Genomic DNA, 23,664 nt, shown 5'->3' with positions numbered 1-23,664 from the left:
GGGTTCAGATCCTCCCCTCCTGCCTTATAACTTGGCCCATACATGAATCTCCCTGAGCTTTGGTTTTCTTATTTATGGAATTTAAGGATAACAATACCTCTTTTAAATAGGGATGTTAGCATTGAATTAGGTAGCGCATAAACAGCACTTAGCTTCATGCCTAAAACAGAGGAAGTATGTCATTCGTGCTAGATACCGATACACTTTTCCAGCTCTCTATTTCTGTTTTTCTATTTCACTATCCATTCTCAGGAGAGAACTGGATAAGAAAACAGCAAATATTTTCGAGACCTTAAGCCATATTGTCTCTTCATAAATCTGACCGTGAAGGATTAGAGAGATTGCCAGTCCTTCCCCCTGGATTAGGTCCAGCAAATCTGACTCTTGTTGTGAGTGACAATGCCTGATGTCACGGGCCCTTGGGTGTTCGTGCATGTGACCCCATCGTCCCACAGGCTGGGAGTGCACGAAACAAGCTCCCAGCAGAGTCGTGACGGGAACCAGTTCTCCTCTTTCCTAGTGTTTGCTGGTTTCACGTCCAGTTGTGTCTCCTCCCTTAATCCTTATGGCATTATCATCTTTAAGATGATTAAAAATCCATTGAACATTAATCTTTAAAAACTCTAGCAAGGACAAAACAAAAACAAAGAAAGTACACTTTTTCTGCTTGGGTCTCCAACTTTATTAAATAAAATCAGACCCTTTTTTTTTTTTCTGTGTCCCATATATTATTATTAAGTTGTAAATTGTAAGTTAAAATCACCTGGGAGGTCACTTTGATGAATGTTCTGGTTTAGCATCAAATTCCACAAAAGCACTTGAAAAGAAAAAGATAAAGAGAAAAAATTAATTATAATACCGACTAAATAGAAATGTTAGAATGATCACTAGGGTGTCTTATAATGTTTGAGCCATACTTTTCTTTTCCAGATCTTCCTATGTCAGAAAGAAATAAGATCAAAGATTTCCATCATACTTCACAGTTGAGAAGTCATTTATGCATGATTATCTCTTTGAATATACAAACAAATCTATTACTTAGGTGTCTATTCAAATATATACTCTCTCTATACATATATTTTGATATATTTGTTCAGTAATACATCCCCAGCACTAGAACAGTGCCTGGCACATACTATAAATTAATAAATATTTGTTGAATGGAAAAATGAATGATGTTATCTCTTTTTACATATGAAAAAAAATCCTCTGAAGCTCAAAGAGATTAAACAACCTAAGTCATGTGGCTGAGGAACTGCAAAGCAAGATCTAAAACTTCGACCTGCAGAATCTTGAATTAATGCCAGAATCACTGCAGTTTACTGTTCAAGGATTGGGTACGAGGTAGCTGCTGAGAAGGTAAAAGATGGCTTAAAGGTGGTCTGTGAGGAGGTTATAGGCTAGTGGAGAAAATAGACTCATTGAGATACAAGCAACTTAAAATGGGCGGGGAGGGGAAGCTGTTATTAAGTTTTCTACAAAGCGTTATGAAATCCCAGAGAATGAGTTACCTGAGTTTTTAAATTGTGGAGGTCAGTGATGTTTCTAGAGAACTTGTCTTTGAATTGGAACTTAGAAAATGATTAGACTCGTCAGGTGAGGAATGTGGAGTTGGGGTTTGCGGGCCAGGCATTGCTGGCAGAGGGAGAAGCACGTGCAAAGATATTGGCAATTTGTACAAATGTGACCTGCCCTGAAACAGAAATAATTTGTTATCAGGGCATCAGGTGCTTGGATGCAGGAGCGAGAGATATGATAGAAGGAAATATAAGCCTCAGGGAAGAACTTTTAACATCAGGTGAATACGTTTGCTCTGATTTTGTAGGCAAAGGAAATTCATGACAGTGGTTTAAGCTTGGCAGTGGTAGAACCAAGTGTGTGTTTGTTATGTAACCCTGGGAGCAGGTAGAGGATGGACTGGAGTGAATATAGATAGAAACAGTGAAATGGATTAGTTACCAATCTAATTAAAGGATTGCAGGAAAGATGATGAAGGACTCGAATAGCCAACAAGTCAGTGGAATTAAGAAAAAAGAATGGTATGGGAAAAAAGTCAGTGGCTGAATATTCAGAAGTGGATAGAGCTGGTGATGAGCAGGAAGGGTCCCAGAAGACCCCGAGGCTTCTGGGTTTTATGTGAGCAGGGATGTGACTTACTGAGATGAGGAACATGGGAGCAGGAAACCGGTATGTACATGACATGATGGGCTTGCATTTAGAGCAGTTGAACTTGAGATGTGGAGGGAAAACCCAGGTGGGGTTTTGTAGCAAACAATTAGTCATTTTAGCCTGTAGCTTAGGAAAAAGAGCGCAATAGATGTTTGAATTTGGAACTCACTAAATTATAACTAATAGCCCTCATGCGAAAGCTATGATGCGAAAAAGCAGGCAAGTTACATTTGGAGCCTTGAGGAGCAATGTTGTTTAAGGGGCAGATGCATGAAGAAAAGTCAAACAAAGAGAAAGAGAAAGGATGGCGAGAAGTAGGGAGAGAACCAGGAAAATGTGTCATGGAAACCCAGGGGATCAGGGGACATTCACAAGAAATGAAGGCTTCTCAAAGGTGACCAGAATCCAGTTTGCATTGCTCTAAGATGATCTAGAAGGCAGGAGGAAGGAGCAGGCAGCGGGAGCAAGCTGGCCTCTTCGCTGAGTACGTGCCTAGCATTTATTATGTGCTGGACACAGTACTTAGGCATTAGCTTTGTTGGAGTAAATAAAGCAGGGTTTTTCACTTTATGAAGTTTCACCATTTTTGTCATTTTCTCCGATCAAATCTATGTAGGCCTTTAAGGGCCAAAGTGTATCTCACCTTTGCCAAAACCACTCCCCTATGCGTCCTGGCCACAATGACACGTTTCCCCCCCTAGAAATTACCTGTAATATTTGGCTGGTATTTATCTTATTTAGCATTTTAATTATCATTGCATTTGCTCATGTCACCTTACCACAAAATTTGCACACTCTTTGAGGAGGAGGAACTTTTAGTCTAGATTTTCCCTTCATGATTCCTGCCCCTGCTTTGTAGGTATTAAGTGCTTAGGAACACTTGGTGGTGGTCTCCTCTCATTTTCCATTTCCCAGTATAGTTACGGCCGTCCGTTGGGCAGAGCGAGGGCAGCTAGACAGCTAGATTTGTTACCTTGAGCAAGGACTGCTATGTTTTTTAACAAAGATCCCTCAGGATTCCTCAGCCGAATTGGGGTAGATGGGCTTTAGATTTGATCTCTAAGGTCATTTTCCTTCATGAGTTCAACTAGTATTTACTGAATACCTGATACAGCTTATATGGTACTGCGCTATAGCAATGAGCTAGATAGATCTGACCCCTACTTTCATGTTACAAATATTTAGTATTTTGTATTAAAAATAAATAAGTTATTTGAGATGGCGACATATGTGATAATGACACTACGACCAAGTAAAGTGGTGGAGATTAACCAGGGAGTGAAAGAAGGCAGTTAATTAGAGTGGTTATAGACCAGCTTTCTGAGGAGGTGACTTTTTGGTGAGCTTGAGGACAAAGAGCGAGCCATGAGAAAAGGAAAAAGTGTTTTAGGCAGAAATGAAAGCGATGACAGAAAGCCTGAGATGTTTGTAAGTTCCAGGAACAGAAGGAACATTATTTATTCAGAATATAAGGAAAGAAATAAAATAGTAGAAGATGAGGTGTCATTTCTGAACCCAGAGCTGACTGCAATATTTTAGTATTTTAGATAGTCAACTTCCAGGGTTAATAGAGGGGGAAAAAATGTTATTTTTATATTTGGGGAATTCCCCAGGGGAGGAATAAAAAGAACTAAAATTGTTCCAACCCCTTGCGTTGCTATTGTTGTGATTTATAACAATATGACTTCAACGGGAGCCTAATCTGTACTTTGTACATAGTGGTTATTGTTCTTATTGTTTGCTTGTCAGTTTCCTCCTTGTTTACAGTAACAATTATGGGGATACAACAGTTGCAAAAGCAACCACAATAGAAAGATAAGAATATAAAAACAAACATCTATACGTTTCAACATTTGTGCATGAGGATGGTATGCAGAATTCTGCCCATTCACATGGTACTATATTTATTTAAGTAGATCAGAGGTTACAAAATGAACCCTGGTTACTTCTACACAGAAGCGGTTCTTAGTCTGTTACTGGTCGTAGATCCCTTTGAGGAGCTAATAAAAGTTAGAAACATTTTCTCAGAAAATGCAAATAGTTACATTTACAAAAATGTGAATAAAAATTTAAAGGCTATAGGTCGCTTTCACACCCAGCCACGTAGTCCAGAACATGTAATCAAAGGTTTTCAAAATATATTGTGTATCAGAATCATCAGAACTACCTGAAAGCTTGTTAAAAAGCATATCCTTAGCTTTGTCCTAGGACGGTGCAAGATGGAATGAAGGAGCTTGTATTTTGTGTAAGTTCTCCAGGGAATTCTGAAGCAGGCAAATAATAGAGCACGCTTTCCCAAATTCTGCTTAGGGGACTCTGAAGGAGAAAATTGGAGAGCAGAGGCTCAGAGAGGTAGAGGTTGAAAGTACCTAGAAATTCAGAATGAATTGGATCCCGGAGAGCCGAAGTCAGGGAGATTAACACGGGGAGAATGAACAGGGTGAGGCAGGAGTAAAAATCAGAGCTATGGAGCCTGGAGCAAGACGTGTGAGCCGTTGGGCCCCGTGGCGTGGAAGCAGATAGAGAACATTGGAAAGATGTGTAATCTGCCACCAGGGCAGTTCCTCACGATCAAAACACTCCTGTAGATTGTCTCTGAGGACAGGCTAGCAACTGTCTCTAACCCGTTTGAGTTACTCGGATTAAAGGTAGGCCTCATCACAGCTGTAGTTATTGAACACACCATTACCCACCACCTTCACCAAAGAATTACAGTGTCTGCACTGGTTGGGTCCCTATTCCTTTATCTTTAAAGACCAGCAAACTGAGGTGCACAGAGTGAGGGTCACCCAGTGAAAGTAGCACCTGTGTGAAGACCAGCACCTGGCTTTCTGCATCCTGGTCTGGTGCTCTTCCTCCTCCTTCCTGGGCCCTGAGATAAAATATTTTATGGAACCATTTGATGGGAATATGCACACCCCCAAAGAGTTCAGGGAAATAAGACCTGGGGCAGCACTTTTCATTTAAAATTGCACATTGGCATGCACGACAGTTTTGATTCTCATTCATTTTGTTGCACTGCGATCACGACCAGCAGTGGACCGCACAGAAGCCAGGCTTGTCTCGGTACTCACCCGTGCCTCAGCATGGAGCCCAGGAAGAGTGCCACTGCATCCTCGATGATCTCTTTGCCCAGGGTGTTGAGAAATGTGGGGAAATCCTGCTTTGGAGGCTTGTCTGAGTCATCTGACTCCTTGTCTGGCTTGTGTGTTCCTTCTTCTGAAAAACACAACAGAATCTCAGAAGTGATTCTCAGCAACAAGATCAGAATGTCTCCTTTGTAGGAAGCCCCTAGCGCCCATTGTACCCCTACTAAGTAACTTCAGAGCCTTGTATACTTGTGTTTATTCAATATTTAATGCCTGCCCAGTGAACGTTTTTACTTGCATGTATCACTCATTCCTGAAAACAATCAAACAGACCAACAGACATTGGTTCTCTGGTAGGTGAAGTCTAAAGCGCTCATGGAGGCTAAGTGACTTGGCCAGAGTTAAGCAGCCTGTTTATGCCCATGCCAGGACTGAAATACAGAATGCCTGTTTCATTTCAATTGCGTGGTCTCTTTCTCCATGTAATCCCTGGGCCCATGGTAATGATAATAAGGAAGATGAAATAATAATGAATAGCATTCGTTAACCACATGCATACCTTAGTTTCTTCACTAAACTAAGAAACTGAAAAGATTAGGTGACTTGCAGAAGACTCACAAATAGCAAGAGAAGATGAAACTGTAACTGGAGACCTCTCACTCTTGAGTCTTAATCAAGTGCCCTCAGAAGGAGGCTAAGGATCGAGAGAGTGAGGCTGGAGGTTGCTGTCTTGCAAGTTCCCTTGGGCTGGCTTTACTAAGTAGTCTGAATGGTTCAGGAGGTTAGAAGGAATGAAAGCGGGGCGATTAGCAGCTCCTTGTGGCCTACCCACTGGACCCTGGTGCTTGGATGGAGTAGGATCCTTGTCTTTTTATTTCATTATAGCCTCACAAGTATTGCTGCCAGATTTGGTAAATAAATAGATGGGATGCCCAGTTAAAGCTGAATTTCAGGTAAGCAATTGTTTTTAGCATAAGAATGACCCATGCAGTATTCAGGACATACTTAAACAATTATTCATAGGTTATCCAAAACTCAAATTTAACTGGGTGTCCTGTCTTCCATCTGTAATCCCACCACAAGTTTTGACTCAAGAAGTCCCCACTTCTAGACAATGTACCCAGAGCTCTGAATGAAAAAGATTTAACCAGCTTTTTGTGTGGAGGCTATCGCATTATGTTAGAAGTCTTACATCTATATCATACCCTGAAAGAGAAACTCTTAGTAAAAACATATGGCTTTTAGTACTACAAACATTTATTGCTTATTATGCCACAACAAAAGATTTGATAGGAGCACCAGTCTGGGACATATAACCAAAATTAATATGCTAATCACCAAGTATTTATCCATTTAGTTGTTGGGTTTTTTTTTCATTCAACAAGGATTTATTTCTTGAGCCTACTATTATGTAAATAACATATGCTAAGAGTTAAGGGAGAAGTGACCATATGTGGAAATGAGCCTCATGTGAAGTGCAGGGCAACCACAGTGGCCAGAATAGCTTTGTTTTTTTCATGGGAAGGGGAAGCAAAGAGAAAGTGTGTTTGTGATACTGGGCCTATTGGTCAGACACTGGGGCAGTGCCTCTGTAGCATGCCTCGACCCTTAGACAATTCAGCGATGATGCTGCAGTTCTACAGTTTGACCCAGAGAAATTACACGACTCACTTAAAATCACACATCTAGAAAGTAGCTGAGCCAGGTTTTACCTAATTTTTTTAATTCCACAGACCTTGTTATTTATATGGTATAATAATGCTTTCAAGCTATTATCCCCAGAAGACATTTACCAGGTGCAAAACAGAGGTTCCTTGCATGAAAAGTGAATTTTTTTCTGTGTTCCTATCTGCCTACTTGAATACCAGGCTTTTTAAAAAATATAACACTAAATGGTAGCTTTTCAATATGCAAAGGAGCCCTGGATTGGAGTGTGTGAAGATCAGATCCTTGTCCGCAGTCCTTGGACCATGTCTATATTGAGTATTATTAGGGTCTGGTGAATCATATGATTTGGAGTCGAACATATCTGAGTTTGACTCATGTGTTCAAAAAATTAGCCATGTAACCACACACACAATACTTGATCTCAGTCACAGTTCCTCATCTTGTTATCAGGATCAAAAGGTGTTTCATATATTGTTCATATATGTCACATATGTGTATATGTACGTGTGTCATATCTTATATATACTGCTTATCACAATACCAGGCCCAAAGGAAGCCCACAATAAATGATCGCTGTGTTATTACTACTGTTATTAAAAATAATAACAAAATGATTTATGGTAGCTTTTTCCTCTAGGGCTTTTGGTGATTATGAAAATTAAAAAATGCTGTTAAAATACTAAGAAATTTGAAAATGTTGAAAAACAAAACAAAAAAATAATAAAATTAAGAAATTGATTTACTAGAAACAGGTGATCAAAGCCAATAATTGAATATTTTCTCTTTTCAAATATGGGTTAGCGTTTATTTACATTAACTACCTGGTTGAGTTTCTTAATGTAATCATGAAGTTCTACAAAAACACAACAATGCTGATATTGGCACAGTTTATAATTTACAAGTGATTACAAACACATGTTGATTTGATCTGATGAAATTTACAGTCATCCCATTTTACAGATGAAGAAACTGAGGTTCAAAGCAGTGAACTGACTTAACCAGAGTTCATGAGACACAGAGCTGGGGCTGGCCTTCAGCAGGTCAGTCTCACCTCTCACTTTGCCAGGGCGATTCCTTTAGGAGCGGACAGACACGGTGGTCTCCGAGGCCACCTCTGCGGTAGTTCTGCGGCAGTGTCTGCCTGTGTGCTGTGCTGTGCTGTGCTGTGCTGTGCTGTGCTGTGCAAGGTGGGAAGCTGAGGGTGAGCGCTGCCAAGTTATGTTTAGAACAGTTTCCCAGGTGATATTTGCACTGTTTTCTGGCCTGTCATTCTGAATAGAGACAAGTCAAGCGCTCACTGTCTTCTACAGACCAAAAAGAAATTCATAATTAAGAATTCTGCCTGGTCCTCTGTGGTCCTCTGTGGTCCTCTGTGTGTTTGAAACAGACACGAAATAGATGCTCAGTTACAATGGAAAGAACCAAGGGACTTAGGTTTTGGTCTCGGGTGTGCCACTGCTCCCAGTGTCTCTGCTCAAGTAACTTCCCCTTTGCAAGTTGGTTTATTAACCTGCGAACCGGTAAATAATAAAACTGTGTGTGTGTGTCCATAAGAGGATTATTAGGAGACTTAAATGAGATGATACATGGTAACAATAACAGTTAATATATATTGGTGCTTGTTATGGACCAAATACTTTTCTAATTTTTTTGTCTCTTTTATTTAATTCCATGATAAATTGATGAGAAAGTTAACCATTGATACTTGATGTTACATGGGAGGCCCGGAGAAGTTCAATAAAGTGCCTGAAGTCACACTTCTGATTAGTTGTGAGGTCAGGCCTACAAGTCTTATTCCAGAGTATATATTCTTCACTTTTGAACATGATCAGTTATAATTCTCAAAAAATAAACACTCTTGGCTCTCTAATTGATAACATAATAGTGTCACTATATCACCTGAATGTATAAGAAAAATCATTGCATACTTCATACATTCACTGAGGATGGAAGATGTAACGGAAACACATTGAGTAGAAATCTACAGTTCTTTTTGTTGGAAGATCTGCCTCTGGACTCCTAGGACCCAGTGCCCAAAGGTCCCTCCCCGTCTCTGCCCTTTATGTTCTGGATCAGTGCTGTCAGTCAGCTTCCCCTGATCAGGGCTAACTGCTGCACACTGCAAGAGCTGCAACCGGAAGCACTTACCAGCATGACAAGTCAGGATTAAGGCAAGCAGTCCCAGGAAAACTGTCACCCGAAGCACTGAGACAGCCATGTTTGCAGCAGTGGTTATTGGTAGAGAGAAAGCGTCCCAATGCACCTGTAACCTTGCTCCATTTATAGGGCATTTACAGGTGACATCACCTGCTACGGAATTTACATTGTTGCACAAGATTTCTACACTGCTTGCTCTTGGATCTAATGAGTCCTGCCCTGTCTTTCAAACCTACAGTTTTTCATATAGGGAAAGAAAAGTCTACTTGGTTTTTCTAATGTTTAGGCATAAAATGGCACTGCAGTAACTCTTTCGGAGGTAGTTCCCATGCCAGCATTGACAATTAGATGGGTATCAGGCAGAATTACCATGCAGTGCCAACAAGTAGTAAATCAGATTGGCAGGTGTGCCTACTCCCTCCCATCCCCTGCTCTGAGCTAATTACTTGTCCTCCCATAAACATATCCATTCCCACCCTCATGCCACCCCCATGGCTTTGTTCACGCTCTTTATTTTTCCTGGGATATCTTCCTCATTATCTCCCCTTCAAGCATTCCTCAGGCTCAGGTTCAAAAACCCCCTTCTCTGCGAACCTTTATGATGACTCTTCCACCCTCCTCCACAGAGTTAGTTGCTCCCTCAACTGCCACGTAGAACACTTGGACTATTGTTTGGGAAATAAGACCTTTAATAGCTCTCTCCTCTTCTAGCCTCTGCATCTCTTCAGTTCCAAATGTTTTATTCACTCCGCAACCCTCAAGGAGCCTCAGATTGTGCTGGGCACTGGCCTCAGCTTTGACTTCCTTGGGAAGCTTGTTATGGTTTTTCCAAAAAAGAACTAGGAGTTTCTCTCCTGTCTCTAATAGGTGCCTGGTTATGTGTCTCTACCAATAGGCTGAAGAGTCCTCGAGGGCAAGATTATCTTTTTCAGAGTTGAATGCACACTACTCAAGGAATATATATAGCAAACATTAAAAGTAATAATAATAAAATGATTGCACACAATGAAAAGAAATATTGGGTTTAAAATGCTGCTCTGTATTTCAGATGTAAAATACCCTCCCTTTTGGATATAAACATTCAAGGGGATAAAATTTGTTTCAAGTCTAGATGATACTGGTTATCCTGAGAAATGCTGTAAGTTCAGTTCATGGAGATGAGGACTTGGGGCTTCCTGAACTTACAGTTTGACCAAAACTTATACGTTGTGACTGTCAGAGGGCCCTTCTAATAAACGGTGAATTAACTGAGGTCTGGAAAAAGGACGCTTGTCTAGTGTCACAGAGCCACGGCTAGGACATGGCCCTCTTTCTCCTGGCTTTGTACTCTTTACAAGGCACCAAACTGCACTTAAAGGCTATCAAGCAGCTCCGCTTGGACCCTTCCAGGTTTCTGCATTTTATCTTCTCAAGAAGGCGCTGATCCTATCTTTCCTAAAGAGTTGTAATCTAGAGGTAGTGGTCCACTACAGGAAGCTTTCAGCGAGTTAGCATGATGCCATCAAGATCACTGCTTAGACCTGAGCACCAGGCCTGCCTAAGGGGCTGGTGGGGAACATGTATAAAGGACCCATGGACAAAACCAAAGCGCGGTAGGACTGGTGGTGGGAGGTGAGGGTGGGTGGGGGTAGGTGGGGCAGGGGGAAGTGGTGGTGGGAAAATGGAGACAACTGTACTTAAACAACAATAAAAATTTAAAAAAATTAAAAATTAAAAAAATAACAGTTAAAAAATACATAGAAATAACATTCATGTGTCCTCTATTAACCATGGACGCTGACTTGGGGCTTTACTTACCTAGGAATGGGTAGCAATACCATTTGCGTTGTACAAGCTTTGAGCCCTCAGGGTTTAACCAGCCGAGAGGGGGCATATTTTCTCTTTCACTGTAAGAACACTGCACAGGCAGGCGGAAGCTCTGGATATTGCAACCTAAGAGAGAGGTCTGGTGGCTTCTCAAAGACACCAGCTAAGAGGGACACGCAGACAGGTCCTGAAGCAGGAGCTTTAGGCCGTCGGGGGCCAGGGAAATAGCGCCAGCCTGAGGGTAGGGAAAACTGGCTTCTATTCCTGTCAGCACCACACGACTCCCTGCATGACCTGGTTAAACACCGGCTGGGCAGGATTCAGTTTTCTCTGCCGCATTTTCTTCTCGTCCTTTGGTTTATTATTTTTAGCTTTCCATTTCAGCTAAAATGTCTCTCTTTTGGTGAAAACTTCTGTAACCCACTAATCCAGCCCAGATCCCCCTATTATAATCTTTTATATTCTCTATATTCTTCCTTACTGGCATTTAAATATTATTTTTTTGTTTGATTATTTAATGTCTCTCTTCCGAAGAGATGACAGGTTCCAGGATGGAAGGATTCTGGTCTATGTTATTCATGGAGGCAGCTCTTGCTTTTAGGATAGCACCTTACACATGCAAAATAACTTCATGAAGAAAAGCTTGGACTCTTGTAATCTTACAGTTCCCACAGTTATTACCTGTGTGACAGTGGCAAATGACTGATACCACTCTTAAGTCTCAGTTTCCTCATCTATAAAATTGGGACATAGTATAATTTCCTGCCTACTTATCTGCACTATTAATAGAAGTTAAGAAGCTGTGACTTATCTTCCATTGGCACAAGCAAATGAATTTGACTTAAAATAGAGGAAAAAGTAGCTTAAGAAAGATGATTTTACTCAAGCTGGGGAAAAGACTATGAGGACCTTCTTCCAGAATGCTATTCTTGTTTAGTGAGAAGACAGGAGAATAAAAGGCATATGGAATGCTTTAATTCCTGTGGACATTTCCATGCGTAACTGAAATTCATCAAAATGTAGGAAAGAACTACATTTTGGGGGTGGAAATAGCATAGAGAGGTTTTGATGTGCGTGACATGGTTAAAATCTTGGGCATTGGGATCAGACAGAACTGGCTTTGAGTTTCAGATTTGCCACTTACAAGTTGTGTGACCTTGTGACCTTAGAAATATTTTCTAATTTCTTTATGCCTTGGATCCAATGTCTACAGAGTAGGAACATGCTGTCTCTGAGAGGTGTTATGAAGATTGGTTCACAAAATACATGCAAAGAGTTAGGACATTACCTTGTATATATTAAGTGAAAAATAAATGGCAGACTTATTCTGTTCCGTCCTGTCCTATTCTATCCCATCTGTTTACCTTGGGTTGCCCCAAAGGAGGGAGTGACAGCCATGCAAGCAGGATTAGGGCCAATAATAATAATAATTAATAATAATAATAATAGGCCAATAATAGGTACCTGGCTAGGTACCAACTAGATGCAACATATCAATAAAGCTGTTGGGAGGCGGCCATAATTATCCTAATTTTATATAAGGAAATTTAAGCTTGGAGAGGTTAAGTAATTTTTCTCAGGTTACAAATCATGAGTGAGCTAGAGCAGGGAATTGAACTTAAGGACATGTGACTTTAAAGTGTGTGCTCTTAACTACTATATTATGTCATGCGGGCATGAGCTCAGTACAGCTCCTGGCAAAAAGCCTGAGTCACGCAAAGAACCTTACAGTCAGGCCAGTTTGTCCACGGATTAGTCCGTGTCTCCTCTGCCTTTCCCATTAGCCTCTGAATTTCCCATTGACCCTTAGTGAATGTCCAACCCACATCATGCACCACTGTTTTAGCTCAGTTTGATGTATCAGATGTGCGGGGTACAGAGGCCTTCTTAATCCTTGGCAGAAAGTGAACTGGAGATAAGGCTGCAGAATAAATACACGATGCTCAATTAAATTTGAATTTCAGATACACTGTGAGTAATTATTTTAGTAAAAGTATGTCCCAAATATTTCATAGGACATGCTTATAGTAAAAAAAAAAATGTTTCTTGTTTAGCTGAAATTGAAATTTAACTGGGTAGCTTCTACTTTTAACTTGCTGAATTGGGAGTGTTTTCTTACATTAAACCTCAGATAAGCAGTGAAGGGTGAGATTTAGAAGGTCATTTCTATCTTTCTACAACATAAGTATGTCTCTTTCCTCTGTCAATTACTTCCCTTCTCTAATAATCTCCATGGCTTCTTATTGCATGTGGATAAAACGAGGCATATTTGATTCTCAGTCAACCATTCCAGCTTTCTCTTTGCCACAGTGTAGCCTCCTGCCTTAGGGTGCAGGGTCTGCAGTCAGATCGCAGGAAGGCATTTCTGACTTTATCAGGGCTGGTGTTTCCCCAGCAGGTGCTGGGATGCTGGCACTGGTGGCTTCTCTCCAGGCTGCTATGAAGGGTCAGGATCTGCCCTCTCTTCTATCATCCCGTTAGTTTTGCCTGGGGTATCCAGCCCTCACCAACCCACCCTTCAAATACGACATCCTTCAGAAAAACCCCGCGACCACATCCCTGACCCAACCCATGGCAAAACCAATCACTTCTGCTGTATGCTCTCTCTGCAGCACCTCTATTATAATATGCAATACATTGAATCATAAGTTCTTGTTTTGTATTCGACATCTTCATTCAGCTACAGGCTCCTAAGTCATCAGCCATGCTTTGTTTATCCTCGAATACACTTTACCCACAACTAGGACTGCGCTGAGGTAAATGCAGTGGGTATTCCATGGATGCTCACTGACTTGTGAGTGGACAGCTGAGGCCAGTGGCTGGAGGTGATTCCAGAGCTCCACTGGAGTGAGAGGCAAAGCTGAGGCCAATAGATCGGTCACAAACACTAAAGGCAGTTAAGAATCCAGTGGCTTCTGTTTTTCTAGCAGCTGGAGCTATGGCTGAGGGTGTGGAGGGAACACTCCAGAAGAGGTACTTGGTCATGCCCCACTTAGGTCCATGCCTCAGAATGAAGGGAACTAAAAAGACAATGAAGCTCTAATTAATCACATAGAAATAGTGACTTTCCCCTGAATTATGAAGAACCCTAGCACTAAACTCAGGAGTGTAGATAGTTCTATGCCGGTCATATGTAAGTGGCTTGTGTCAGATAAGGGTACAATAATACTTCAATCACAAAGTTTTTCTAGTATCATGTGATATCGTGGATACCAGAATTGATTTGAAAACTATAAATTGTCAAACTATACTTTGAAAACTCTAAATGGAAGGAAAGCTGTGATGAATTAAAAAGAAGCTTATAATTTTGAGTTAATAATGGAGATAAAAATAGATCCACAGAAAACAGTCATTTTATCCAAAAGTAGACATACAGGAGGAGAAAAGAAAGAACAAGTAGAATCAAAAGAAAACATTTAGCAACACTGTGGATTTTAAGACACCATATTAATAATTCCATTAACTGTAAACAATCTAAACATATCAATAAAGCAGATTGTTAGACTATGCAGAGAAACTCACTTTAAATATAAAGACATAGATAAGTGAATGTGAAAATATGTATCATCAAACACTAATCAAAAAGAACCTGGAGTGATTATATTAATCATAAAGTGATCAATTCATTAAAAAGACATGGCAATTCTATATGTATACACAACTAACCCTTGAGCCTCAAAATCTGTGTAGCGAAAACTGACAGACAAAGTAGAAGTATACAAATCAACAATTATAGGTGGAGGCTTCAAAACTAGCCCTTCAGTGGTTGATAGAACAAGCAGAAGATCAGGAAGGATACAGAAAACCCAAATACCGCTATTAACCAAATTAACCTCAATTACACTGTAAAATACCCTACCCCTCACCAGAAGTGTGTGAGGGTTCCACTTTTTCCATGTCATAACCAACCCTTCTTATTATGTCTTTTTTATTCTAGCCATCCTAGTAGGTGTGAAGTGTGATCTAATTTTGGTTTTGATTTACATTTCTCTCATAGCTGGTAATACTGCACATCTGTCGTTCATTGTACTCATTGGTCCACTAATTTTGTGAAACAAACTCTTCCCTTCTACCAAAATCAGAAGAAATTGTAAGAAAAGAAAATTAAAGATTAGTATCCTTCAGAAGCATAAACATAAAATCCCCAAAGAAAGCACTAGCAGGTAAAGTAAGTAAGGCTTATACCTAGAATGCAAAGCTAGTTTAATATTTGAAAAAAAATCTACAAATGCAATTTACTATACCAATAGATTAAAAAGAAGAATTACGTAGTCTCCTAAATAGATACAGAAAATAATTTAACAAAATTCAATATTCATTATATGCATTTACCTCTCAGCAAATTAGAAATAAAAGGGAACTTCCTCAATTTGATGAAGAGTACCTATAAAACATCTGTTGCTAACATCATGCTTAATGGTGAATGCTTTCCCCCAAGTTCAGGAACAACACAGTGATACTCTCACTACTCATTTTTGATACTGCACCAGAGGTCCTTACCAGTGCGATATGTCAAGACAAAGAATTAAAAGGCATACTGATCGGAAAGGAAGAAACGAAACTGCTTCTATGTATAGAAGACATAATTGTGTAGAAAAATCCCAGTCTACAAAAATGCTACTAGAACTGGGAAGTGCGTTTAACAAGGACGCAGGCAGAGCATAAGGTTAACATACAAAAACTAATCTCATGTCTTTTGTACTTCCAAAGAACAGGTGGAAATTGAAATTAAAATATATCATAACCAATAGCACAAAAAACATAACAAGTTAGGTATAAATCTAACAAAATGTGTGCATGTTATATATGCTGATAACTATACAATTTTGTTGAAAGAAATTAAAAAATTAAGAGATTTATTATGTTCATGGATTGGAGTACTAAATATTGCTAAGATGTCAAAGCTTCTCAAAGTGATTTTGTACAGAAACTGACAAAGTGATTTTAAAATTTATATAAAGCAAAAAACTAGAATAACCAAAACAATTTTGGGAAAAAAACAAGTATGAAGAATCACTCTAACAGATTTCAAGACTTCTATAAAGCTCAGTAATTAGAGCAGTATTATATTGAAGAAAGACAAGCATATTTATGGAACAGAGTCCAGAAATATATTCACACTTACATGGTCAACAGATTTTCAACAAAGGTGCAAAGGTCATCCAATGGAGAAAATACATTTTTTTCAATATATGACGCTGAAATAATTGGACATACATATGCAAAAAGAAAGTCCATCATCTCCATCTATACCTTGTATAATTTATAAAAATTGATTACGAATGTGTCGTAGACATATATGTAAAAACCTAAACTCTAAAATTTTTAGAAACACATCTAGCAGAAAATCTTTGTGCCCTTGGGTTAGATAGAGATTTCTTAGATATACCAACAAAACATGATCAACACACACAAAAGGACACTATTAAGAAAAAACAAAGGCAAGCCACAGACTAGGACAAAACTTGCTTATCTGCTAAAGGCTTTACTCATATAGCCAGATACATAAATTATTCTCAAAACTAATAGGAAAATAACCAGATTTTTAGAATGGGCAAAATATTTGGACAGATATCTTATCAAAGTAGAGATGAGGATAACAAATAAACACATGAAAAGATATGCTATACCATTTGTCATCAGAAAAATGCAAATTAAAACCACAGCAAGGTATCACTACCCACTTATCAGAATGGCTAAAAATAATAGTCAAAAACAGAAACCAAAACCTGACAAAGGTAAGTGCTAGAGAGTGTGCGGAGAAATTGGAACTCCCATAGGTTGCTGGTGAGAATGTAAAATGGGAAAAGTCTGGCAGTTTCTCATAAAGTCAAATGTATGACTTCTGTCCAGAAAAAGTCCTGCCATTGTTAATGTAACGAGAATGGTTTGCACCACATCGATGTAACCTGGCAGCCGAGGAGAGTGGACTGGGATGCGCATGCATGAACAATGACAATTTCACTGTACCAGTCAGTGGGGGCGGTAGATGCCATTGAGTGAGCACATGTACTGTGTGGCTGTCGCATTCAAAATGACTGAGTGAGCAGAGCGAAAAATCTACATCAAATTTTGCATGAAACTTGAACATTCCTTTGTGGAAACTATTTGGATGACTCAGAAGGCTGCTGCTATGGGCAGCTGGTGATTAGCAGCTTCATCATGACAACATGCCTGCTCCTGCATCACATCTCGTGCAGACTTTTTAGGTGAAACATCAAATCACCATGGTGACTCAGCTTCCTCTACAGACCAGATTTGGGGTCCTGCAACTTCTGGCTTTCCCAAAACTAAAGTCACCTTTGAAAGGGAAGACATTTCAGACTGTTGATGAAATTCAGGAAAATATAACAGGGTGGCTGATGGTGATTGGGAGAGCGGTGTGAAGTCCCAAGGTGCCCACTTTGAAGAGGATTGAGGCCTCAATTCCTGTGTATAAGTTTCCTCAATCTTGTATCTTCTTCAAAAAATGTCTCTCTTTCTCATAGTACATGGCTGGATACTTCTGGACAGACCTGAACTAAACCGTACAACCCAGCAATTCCACTCCTAGGTATATACTTAGGTGAAATAAATACTTGGATTCACACAAAACACATACACCACTATTTATAGCAGCAATTTTTCAACCAGTGTGTAACAATTTTTAAAACATGCAATATCTGACTGTTTAGTCAGGGACACTGACCTCTTTTCCCTTAGATTGTCCAATTGAAAAAAAATGACAACAGCTAAAATTATACCTTTTTTTTGTCAGATTGGCAAAAAGTATATTTTTTGCTGTGCTGCAGAATTTTAGTGTGCCATGAGATTAAAATAGTTGAAAATCACTGGTTTGTAGAACTTTATTGGCAATAGTCTCAGACTAGAAATAACCCAATGCCACTTGCTAGTGAATGGCTAGACAATCTATGGTACAGCCACTTAAAGGAATACTGCTCAGTACTATAGGAATGAATTACTCATACATGGAACAGCATGGGTGAATTTAAAGTGCATTATTTTAAATGAAAGGAGCCAAACTCAAAATGTAGTATACTGTATAATTCTAATTTCATTTATATGATGTTCTGAAAAAGGCAAGATTTAATGACAGGACATAGATCTGTAGTTAACAAGCATTGAGCAGAGAGGGAAGGGCTGACTCAATAGTTACGAGGGAATTTTTCAGGGTGATGGACATTTTATGTCATGAGGGTGGTCAGAGTTACAAAATGTCCTATTTGGCAAAACTCACAGAACTTCATATTTTATGTATTACACACACATTTAAATTGTGAGTATATTATACCTTAATATTTTACTGTATGTAAATTATGCCCTAATAAAGGAGAACAAAAGTCATTGTAATGAGCGCCCTGTGGATGGTGTTGGTGGTTGGACTGGTTAGAATGTGTAGTGAACCAGCAGCTTACATCTGCATCCCAGCTCTGCAACTAACTTCCTGGATGATTTTGGCACTTCTCTCTCCCCTTCCTGGGCCCAAGTTTCTCCGTTTTTGCAATGAGAACCTTGAATCGGATGATGGCTGGAATGCCTTCTGGTCTTGGCATTCTATGATGACTGAAAAGATGATTTCTCTGGTTGCTTTTTCAAGTTTCCTCAATTTGAGACCAGGCACCTTTATTTTATTTTATCATTTTTTAAATTTTTATTAAATTTATTTGGGTCACATTGGTTAATATAAAATTATATAGGTTTCAAGTATATAATTCTGTAATACATTTTCTGTATATTATGTCCAACACCCAAAGTCAAGTCTTCTGCCCACATTTTCCCCCCTTTACTCTCTTTACCTGTTCCTACCGCCCCCCTTCCATCTAGTAATTACCATACTGTTGTTGTCTGTGTCTTTGCGATTTGTGTTTTCTTTTTGCTTAATCCCTTCACCTTTTTCATCCAACCCTAGCTGTCAGTCTCTTCTCTGTATCTATGAGTCTGTTTCTCTTTTGTTTGTTATTTTGTTGGTTAGGTTCCGCATGTAAGTAAGATCATATTGTGTTTGTTTTTCTTTGGCTTATTTCGCTTAGCATAATACTCTCCATGTCCAGCCAGGCTGATACAAAAGGTAATTTGTCCTTCTTTTTTTTACATCCCCTAGTAGTCCATTGTGTAAATATATCACAGCTCTTTTTTTAACTTGAGAAAGTTTATTCAGAAAGTCATGGAGGCAGGAAAAGTGAGCCATAGAAGAAATGGGCTCAGGAAACAGTAGAGATAGAGGGATAGAGAGAGATGGATGAAAGAGGAAGAAGAGATGGAGAGGTCCAGGTGTGCTTCCGGGAGGGGTAGGGGAAAGGGAAAAGAGGGAAACAGAGATCCACAGAGACTCGTGCTGGGTCCTCCATCCTGAGGTTTTTATCTGGAGATCTCAGGGGAGGATCTCAATAAAATAGTCATCAGCTTTCCAGCTGTGTCTCCTCAGGGTCATCATGGTCTCCACAGATGGGTCAGCTCTAGGGCAGGGGGCCATTAGTTATCACAGCAAGTCCTGTTGACGATGGTGTAGCTCTGCCTGGCTTTGCTGCTTTTCCGGGCCTGGAGCTCAAACACGCTGAGGACTAGATGTCATCTCCAGGGGTTAATGTTTAAGGGGATGGTCATGCAAGGGCTGTGGTTTTGCCCGCTAGGCTCCTGGGGCCCTCTACCCTTGTGACCCTCTGCACCTGGCCCATCATTCGTTCCTGCTCGGCTCCTGCCTGTCTAACCGCCTACTACACTCCAATCTGGGATGTGGCGGCGGGGGGGAGGTTCTTGTATTTTTTCCATTACCTTTATACCCTCTTCCACCTCCTTCCCCCTTACCCCGCCACCCCGCAGTCACCACACTGTTGTCCGTGTCCATGAGTCCTTTTTCTTATTTGCTTGATACTGCCACCCGCCAATACGCCCTGCTCCAGAGCTGTCAGCCTGCTCTCCATCTATTGGGCTGTCTCTATTTTGCTTGTTAGTTCAGTTTGTTCATTAGATTCCACATATGAGTGAAAAAATATGGCATTGTCTCTCTCTGACTGGCTTACTTCACTTAGCATAATGATCTCCAGGTCCCTCCATGCTGTTGCATGGATTTCCTTCTTTTTTATACCCGAGTATTATTACATTGAATAAATGTACCACAGCTTTTTTATCCACTCATGTGCTGATGGACACGTGGGCTGCCTCCAAATCTTGTGATTGTAAATAACACTGCAGTGAAGATAGGGGTGCATACATTCTTTCGAATTATTGTTTCAGGCTTCTTTAGCTATATTCCCAGAAGTGGAATCACTGGGTCATAAGGCAGTTCCATTTTTAATTTTTTGAGGAGATTCCATGCTGTTTTCCATAGTGGCTGTGCCAATTTACAATGCTACCAACAGGACATGAAGGTTTTCTTTCTCCACATCCTCACCAACATATTGTTTGTTGGTTTATTGATGATAGCTATTCTGGTAGGTATGAGGTGATATTTCACTCTGGTTTTAATTTTCATTTCTCTGATGATTAGTGATGTTGACCATCTTTTCATATGTCTCTTGGCCACCTCTGTGTCCCCTTTGCACAGCAAAGGAAACCCATCAACAAAATGAAAAGACAACCCACTGAATGGGAGAACATAATCTCCAATGATCTATCTGATAAGGGGTTAATATTAAAATTTATATGGAACTTATACAACTCGCAGTAAAAAACCCAAAGAATTCAATAAAAAAAAAATGGACAAAGGACTTGAACAGACACTTCTCCAGGGCTTTGGCTGAGGTCTGGGCTGAGCCCATGTTCTGAGGTATTACCATACATGACAGGTTGCCATTTGATGGGAATATCTAGGCCTGGAGTTACTCTGGCCTCCACCCTTTATCCCTCACAGGCTTCTTTCACCAGAGAATTTATGGCTAAGCTGTGAACAGCTGCCATCAACAGCTACCCAGTGCCCAGGGATAAACAAAAGCAAAGCAAACAGTCACCTTGCACACTGCCAGGAGTCCTACCCTCTAACTCTCTTGATCGAATAGCTCAATTCAATTTAGTAAGAATAATTCTCACTCCTGAGGCCTCTCCCATGTGAGAACTCATGCATTTCTCACAGTTACCAACCTGAAATGTAGGCCAATATGAGTGTAATTATCCTCATTTTGTAATTATTACAAAGAAAACACAGCCCAACAGCTACAATAGCAAAAGCGAAACTGTGGCCATTTTAATTCACTAGTCTGATGTCATTGTACTATTAAGGGGCAGAACTTAGACTTGAACTCAATTCTATCTGATGCTAAAACCAGCGATAAGAACATACTAAACCGGGATCTAGTCTGAAATATGGGAACCTGGTTATTTTTCATATACTTATTTATTCATTCTTGGATTTACTCATTTATCAAGAAATACCTTCTCACCTATACTCAAAGAGAGGACTTGACATGAGATACAGAATTGGGAGTCATCACTGAAAAAATAAAGCCACATGTATAGATGAGACTATTCAAGGATAGTGGTTAGAATTTGAAGGGAAGAGGACTTAAGCAGGAGCTTGAGAAACACAAATATTTAAGGACCCCACAAAGCAAGAAGCTCAGCAGGAGTTTAGAAGGAGCTATTGGGAAAACAGAAGGAAGAAAGAAGATATTTAGATGCTATGGACATCAAGGGAATAGCAGCTTTATGGAGGGGGATCTCTTCTGCTGTGCTGGACACTGCTCAGAGAGCAGGGAAGTTCAGGATTGCGATGTTACTCATCTGGCAACAAAGACGTCTTCATCACTGTCAGAAGGATGCTGGTGTCAAGTCGTGCCACGGTATGGTGGTGATAAACCTCATTACCTGGTGTGAGTCAATTCCATGACAATAAGCATCTTGCAGGGCCGGGTGCCTTATCTGTGCAACATGGGTGTTGACAACCCTTCTCTACTTCAGACACGTATGAGATGTAAAAAATCTCTAACGTAAGGCAGAGTATAATAAAGTTCTAATCTTGACACACAGAGGAGAAAGCATAGCCTCCTCTTGCTAATTCTGTTAACTCCCGTCTTAAACATCCTGTTGAATTCATCACTGCATGCTATAAAATGTTTTAAACTTCAAAGTCTCATGTGATTGAAAAAGCTAAAATCAGGGTCGTAGTTGTTTTCAAAGTTTCCATTCAATTCTTCCTCATCTGCATAGAGCCCCTTTCTGTTGTTCCCCGGGCTTTTATACTTCTAAAGGTGGACAGTTTCCGTAACAACATAGTGGGCACTACATAGCAGACTCTGAAGTCAGACAGGACTAGGTTTGGAAGCTTACCAATCTACCAAGATATCTACCAATTATATCTTGGTCAAGGTACTTAATCTGTCTGAATCAGTTTTCTTATTTGTAAAGAGGAGACTATAATACCCAGCTCTCAGACGTGTCAAGAGACTCAAAGGTAGCAATTCATGGAAAGTAAAATAGCACCATCTCTGACCCAGATAATATGTTTAGAAAATAATAAATTTAAAAAGTTGTTTTCTTTTTGACCGCTTTGACTGGTGGAATAGTTCTCATTTGTTTTGGCCTAAAATGTTTTCCTGTCATTCCCAAATCTTGGCCCTCGCTTTTGTCCTTGGACCTGAACAGCAAGCCTAATCCCCTCTTCCCTAATGGCTCTTCCATTGTTCAGTTTTCTCTTCTCCATGGTAAACATCTCAGTTTCTTTAGAGTTTCCTCAAAGGCCACTCTTCATCCTTTGTGAAGCCTCGCCATCATTTTTGCAGTATTTTGAACTCCAAGTTGTCTCTATTCCTCTACTGGCATTCGGTTTGAGAGCTGAAGGATTATTAATAACAAAAGGCATAATTCGGATGTGGGGTTGGAAGTGGGGAGATAGTCAGGTAAAGGGCGTTGCTGGCCGAGGGGACAGGCAGCACGGAGACAAGGGCCAATCTAAGGGCGTTCGTCCGGAGATGGTGTAGAGTTAAGCCGAAGTGAGGTGGTGGGATGGGAAGTGCTTGGAATTAATCTTGAGACTACACGTTGGGCGAGATCAGGAAGAGGCTTGAATGCCTTTTGAAGGAATGAATTCTCTTCAGTTGGCAGCGGAGATTCCTCGGTGTTTCTGGAGTGAGTGTGAGCCATGATCAGGCAGCCATTTGGCACATTATTCTGAACGTGGAATGTATAGTTGACATAAAGGAAAAGAGAAAGAAAAAAGGCAATGGTCCTTGTGTGTCAAATGAGGAGCCATACTAACAGTGGTGTGACCAGGAAGAAAGGGACAGACGTGAGGCCTCCGTAAGCTATTTGTAGGAACACTGTAACTTTCTCTGCGTCTTAGAGGATTGAGTACAGACACATTTGTCCATTTTTTAAAATACATGCTTACTAATATAACCTGTTTTTTCAAAATATTATTTTAAAATGCCTGGAATAAGAAAATAGATGTAGAGGATTGGGGAAGCTCACAGTTCTATGCAGGGTGATCAAAATATCTTCGTAGAACAGGAGGCATTTCAACTTGACTATGTTTCTGCTCTGTGAGGAGAGATAATAGGGCACTCCAGGTGGGAAGGACAAAGTGAGCAAAGGAAGGCGGAAGGAGAACTGCAGGCTGACGTCCCCGATGAACGCAGCAGGGAGGAGAATGGTGGATGCCAGGGCCTGGAGGTAAAGGAAATGGGAGGTGTTGGTCAAGGTGTGCAGGGTTTCATTTATGCAAGTGAATACATCCTGGAGACCTAACGTATGGCACTGTGACTGTAGTTAACAATAGTGTATTGTATACTTGAAATTTAATGAGGTGGTGGATCTTGTGTTGTTACCACACACAGAAATGATG

General features: G+C 40.2%; 2 protein-coding genes across 2 annotated transcripts in view; one reads left to right on the top strand and one right to left on the bottom strand.

The window, feature by feature from the left end:
• SPINK5 (serine peptidase inhibitor Kazal type 5) overlaps positions 1-23,664 on the top strand; it is a 205,664-nt gene that overhangs the window by 18,007 nt on the left and 163,993 nt on the right. The window lies entirely within an intron of this gene.
• Positions 772-9,144, bottom strand: CUNH5orf46 (chromosome unknown C5orf46 homolog). The gene is made up of 3 exons (XM_054568219.1): positions 9,075-9,144; positions 5,244-5,388; positions 772-817 (listed from the first exon to the last, which is right to left on the bottom strand). Exons 1-3 carry the CDS (start codon positions 9,142-9,144, stop codon positions 772-774), a joined length of 261 nt encoding a protein of 86 aa, XP_054424194.1.

The sequence above is a fragment of the Pteronotus mesoamericanus genome, unplaced genomic scaffold, assembly GCF_021234165.1.
Source record: "Pteronotus mesoamericanus isolate MK-2021 breed Mesoamerican mustached bat unplaced genomic scaffold, CSHL_Meso_final contig_2, whole genome shotgun sequence".
Lineage (NCBI taxonomy): Eukaryota > Metazoa > Chordata > Mammalia > Chiroptera > Mormoopidae > Pteronotus > Pteronotus mesoamericanus.
Note: the sequence above shows the minus strand (reverse complement) of the source record. Positions and strands in the feature narration are given on the sequence as shown.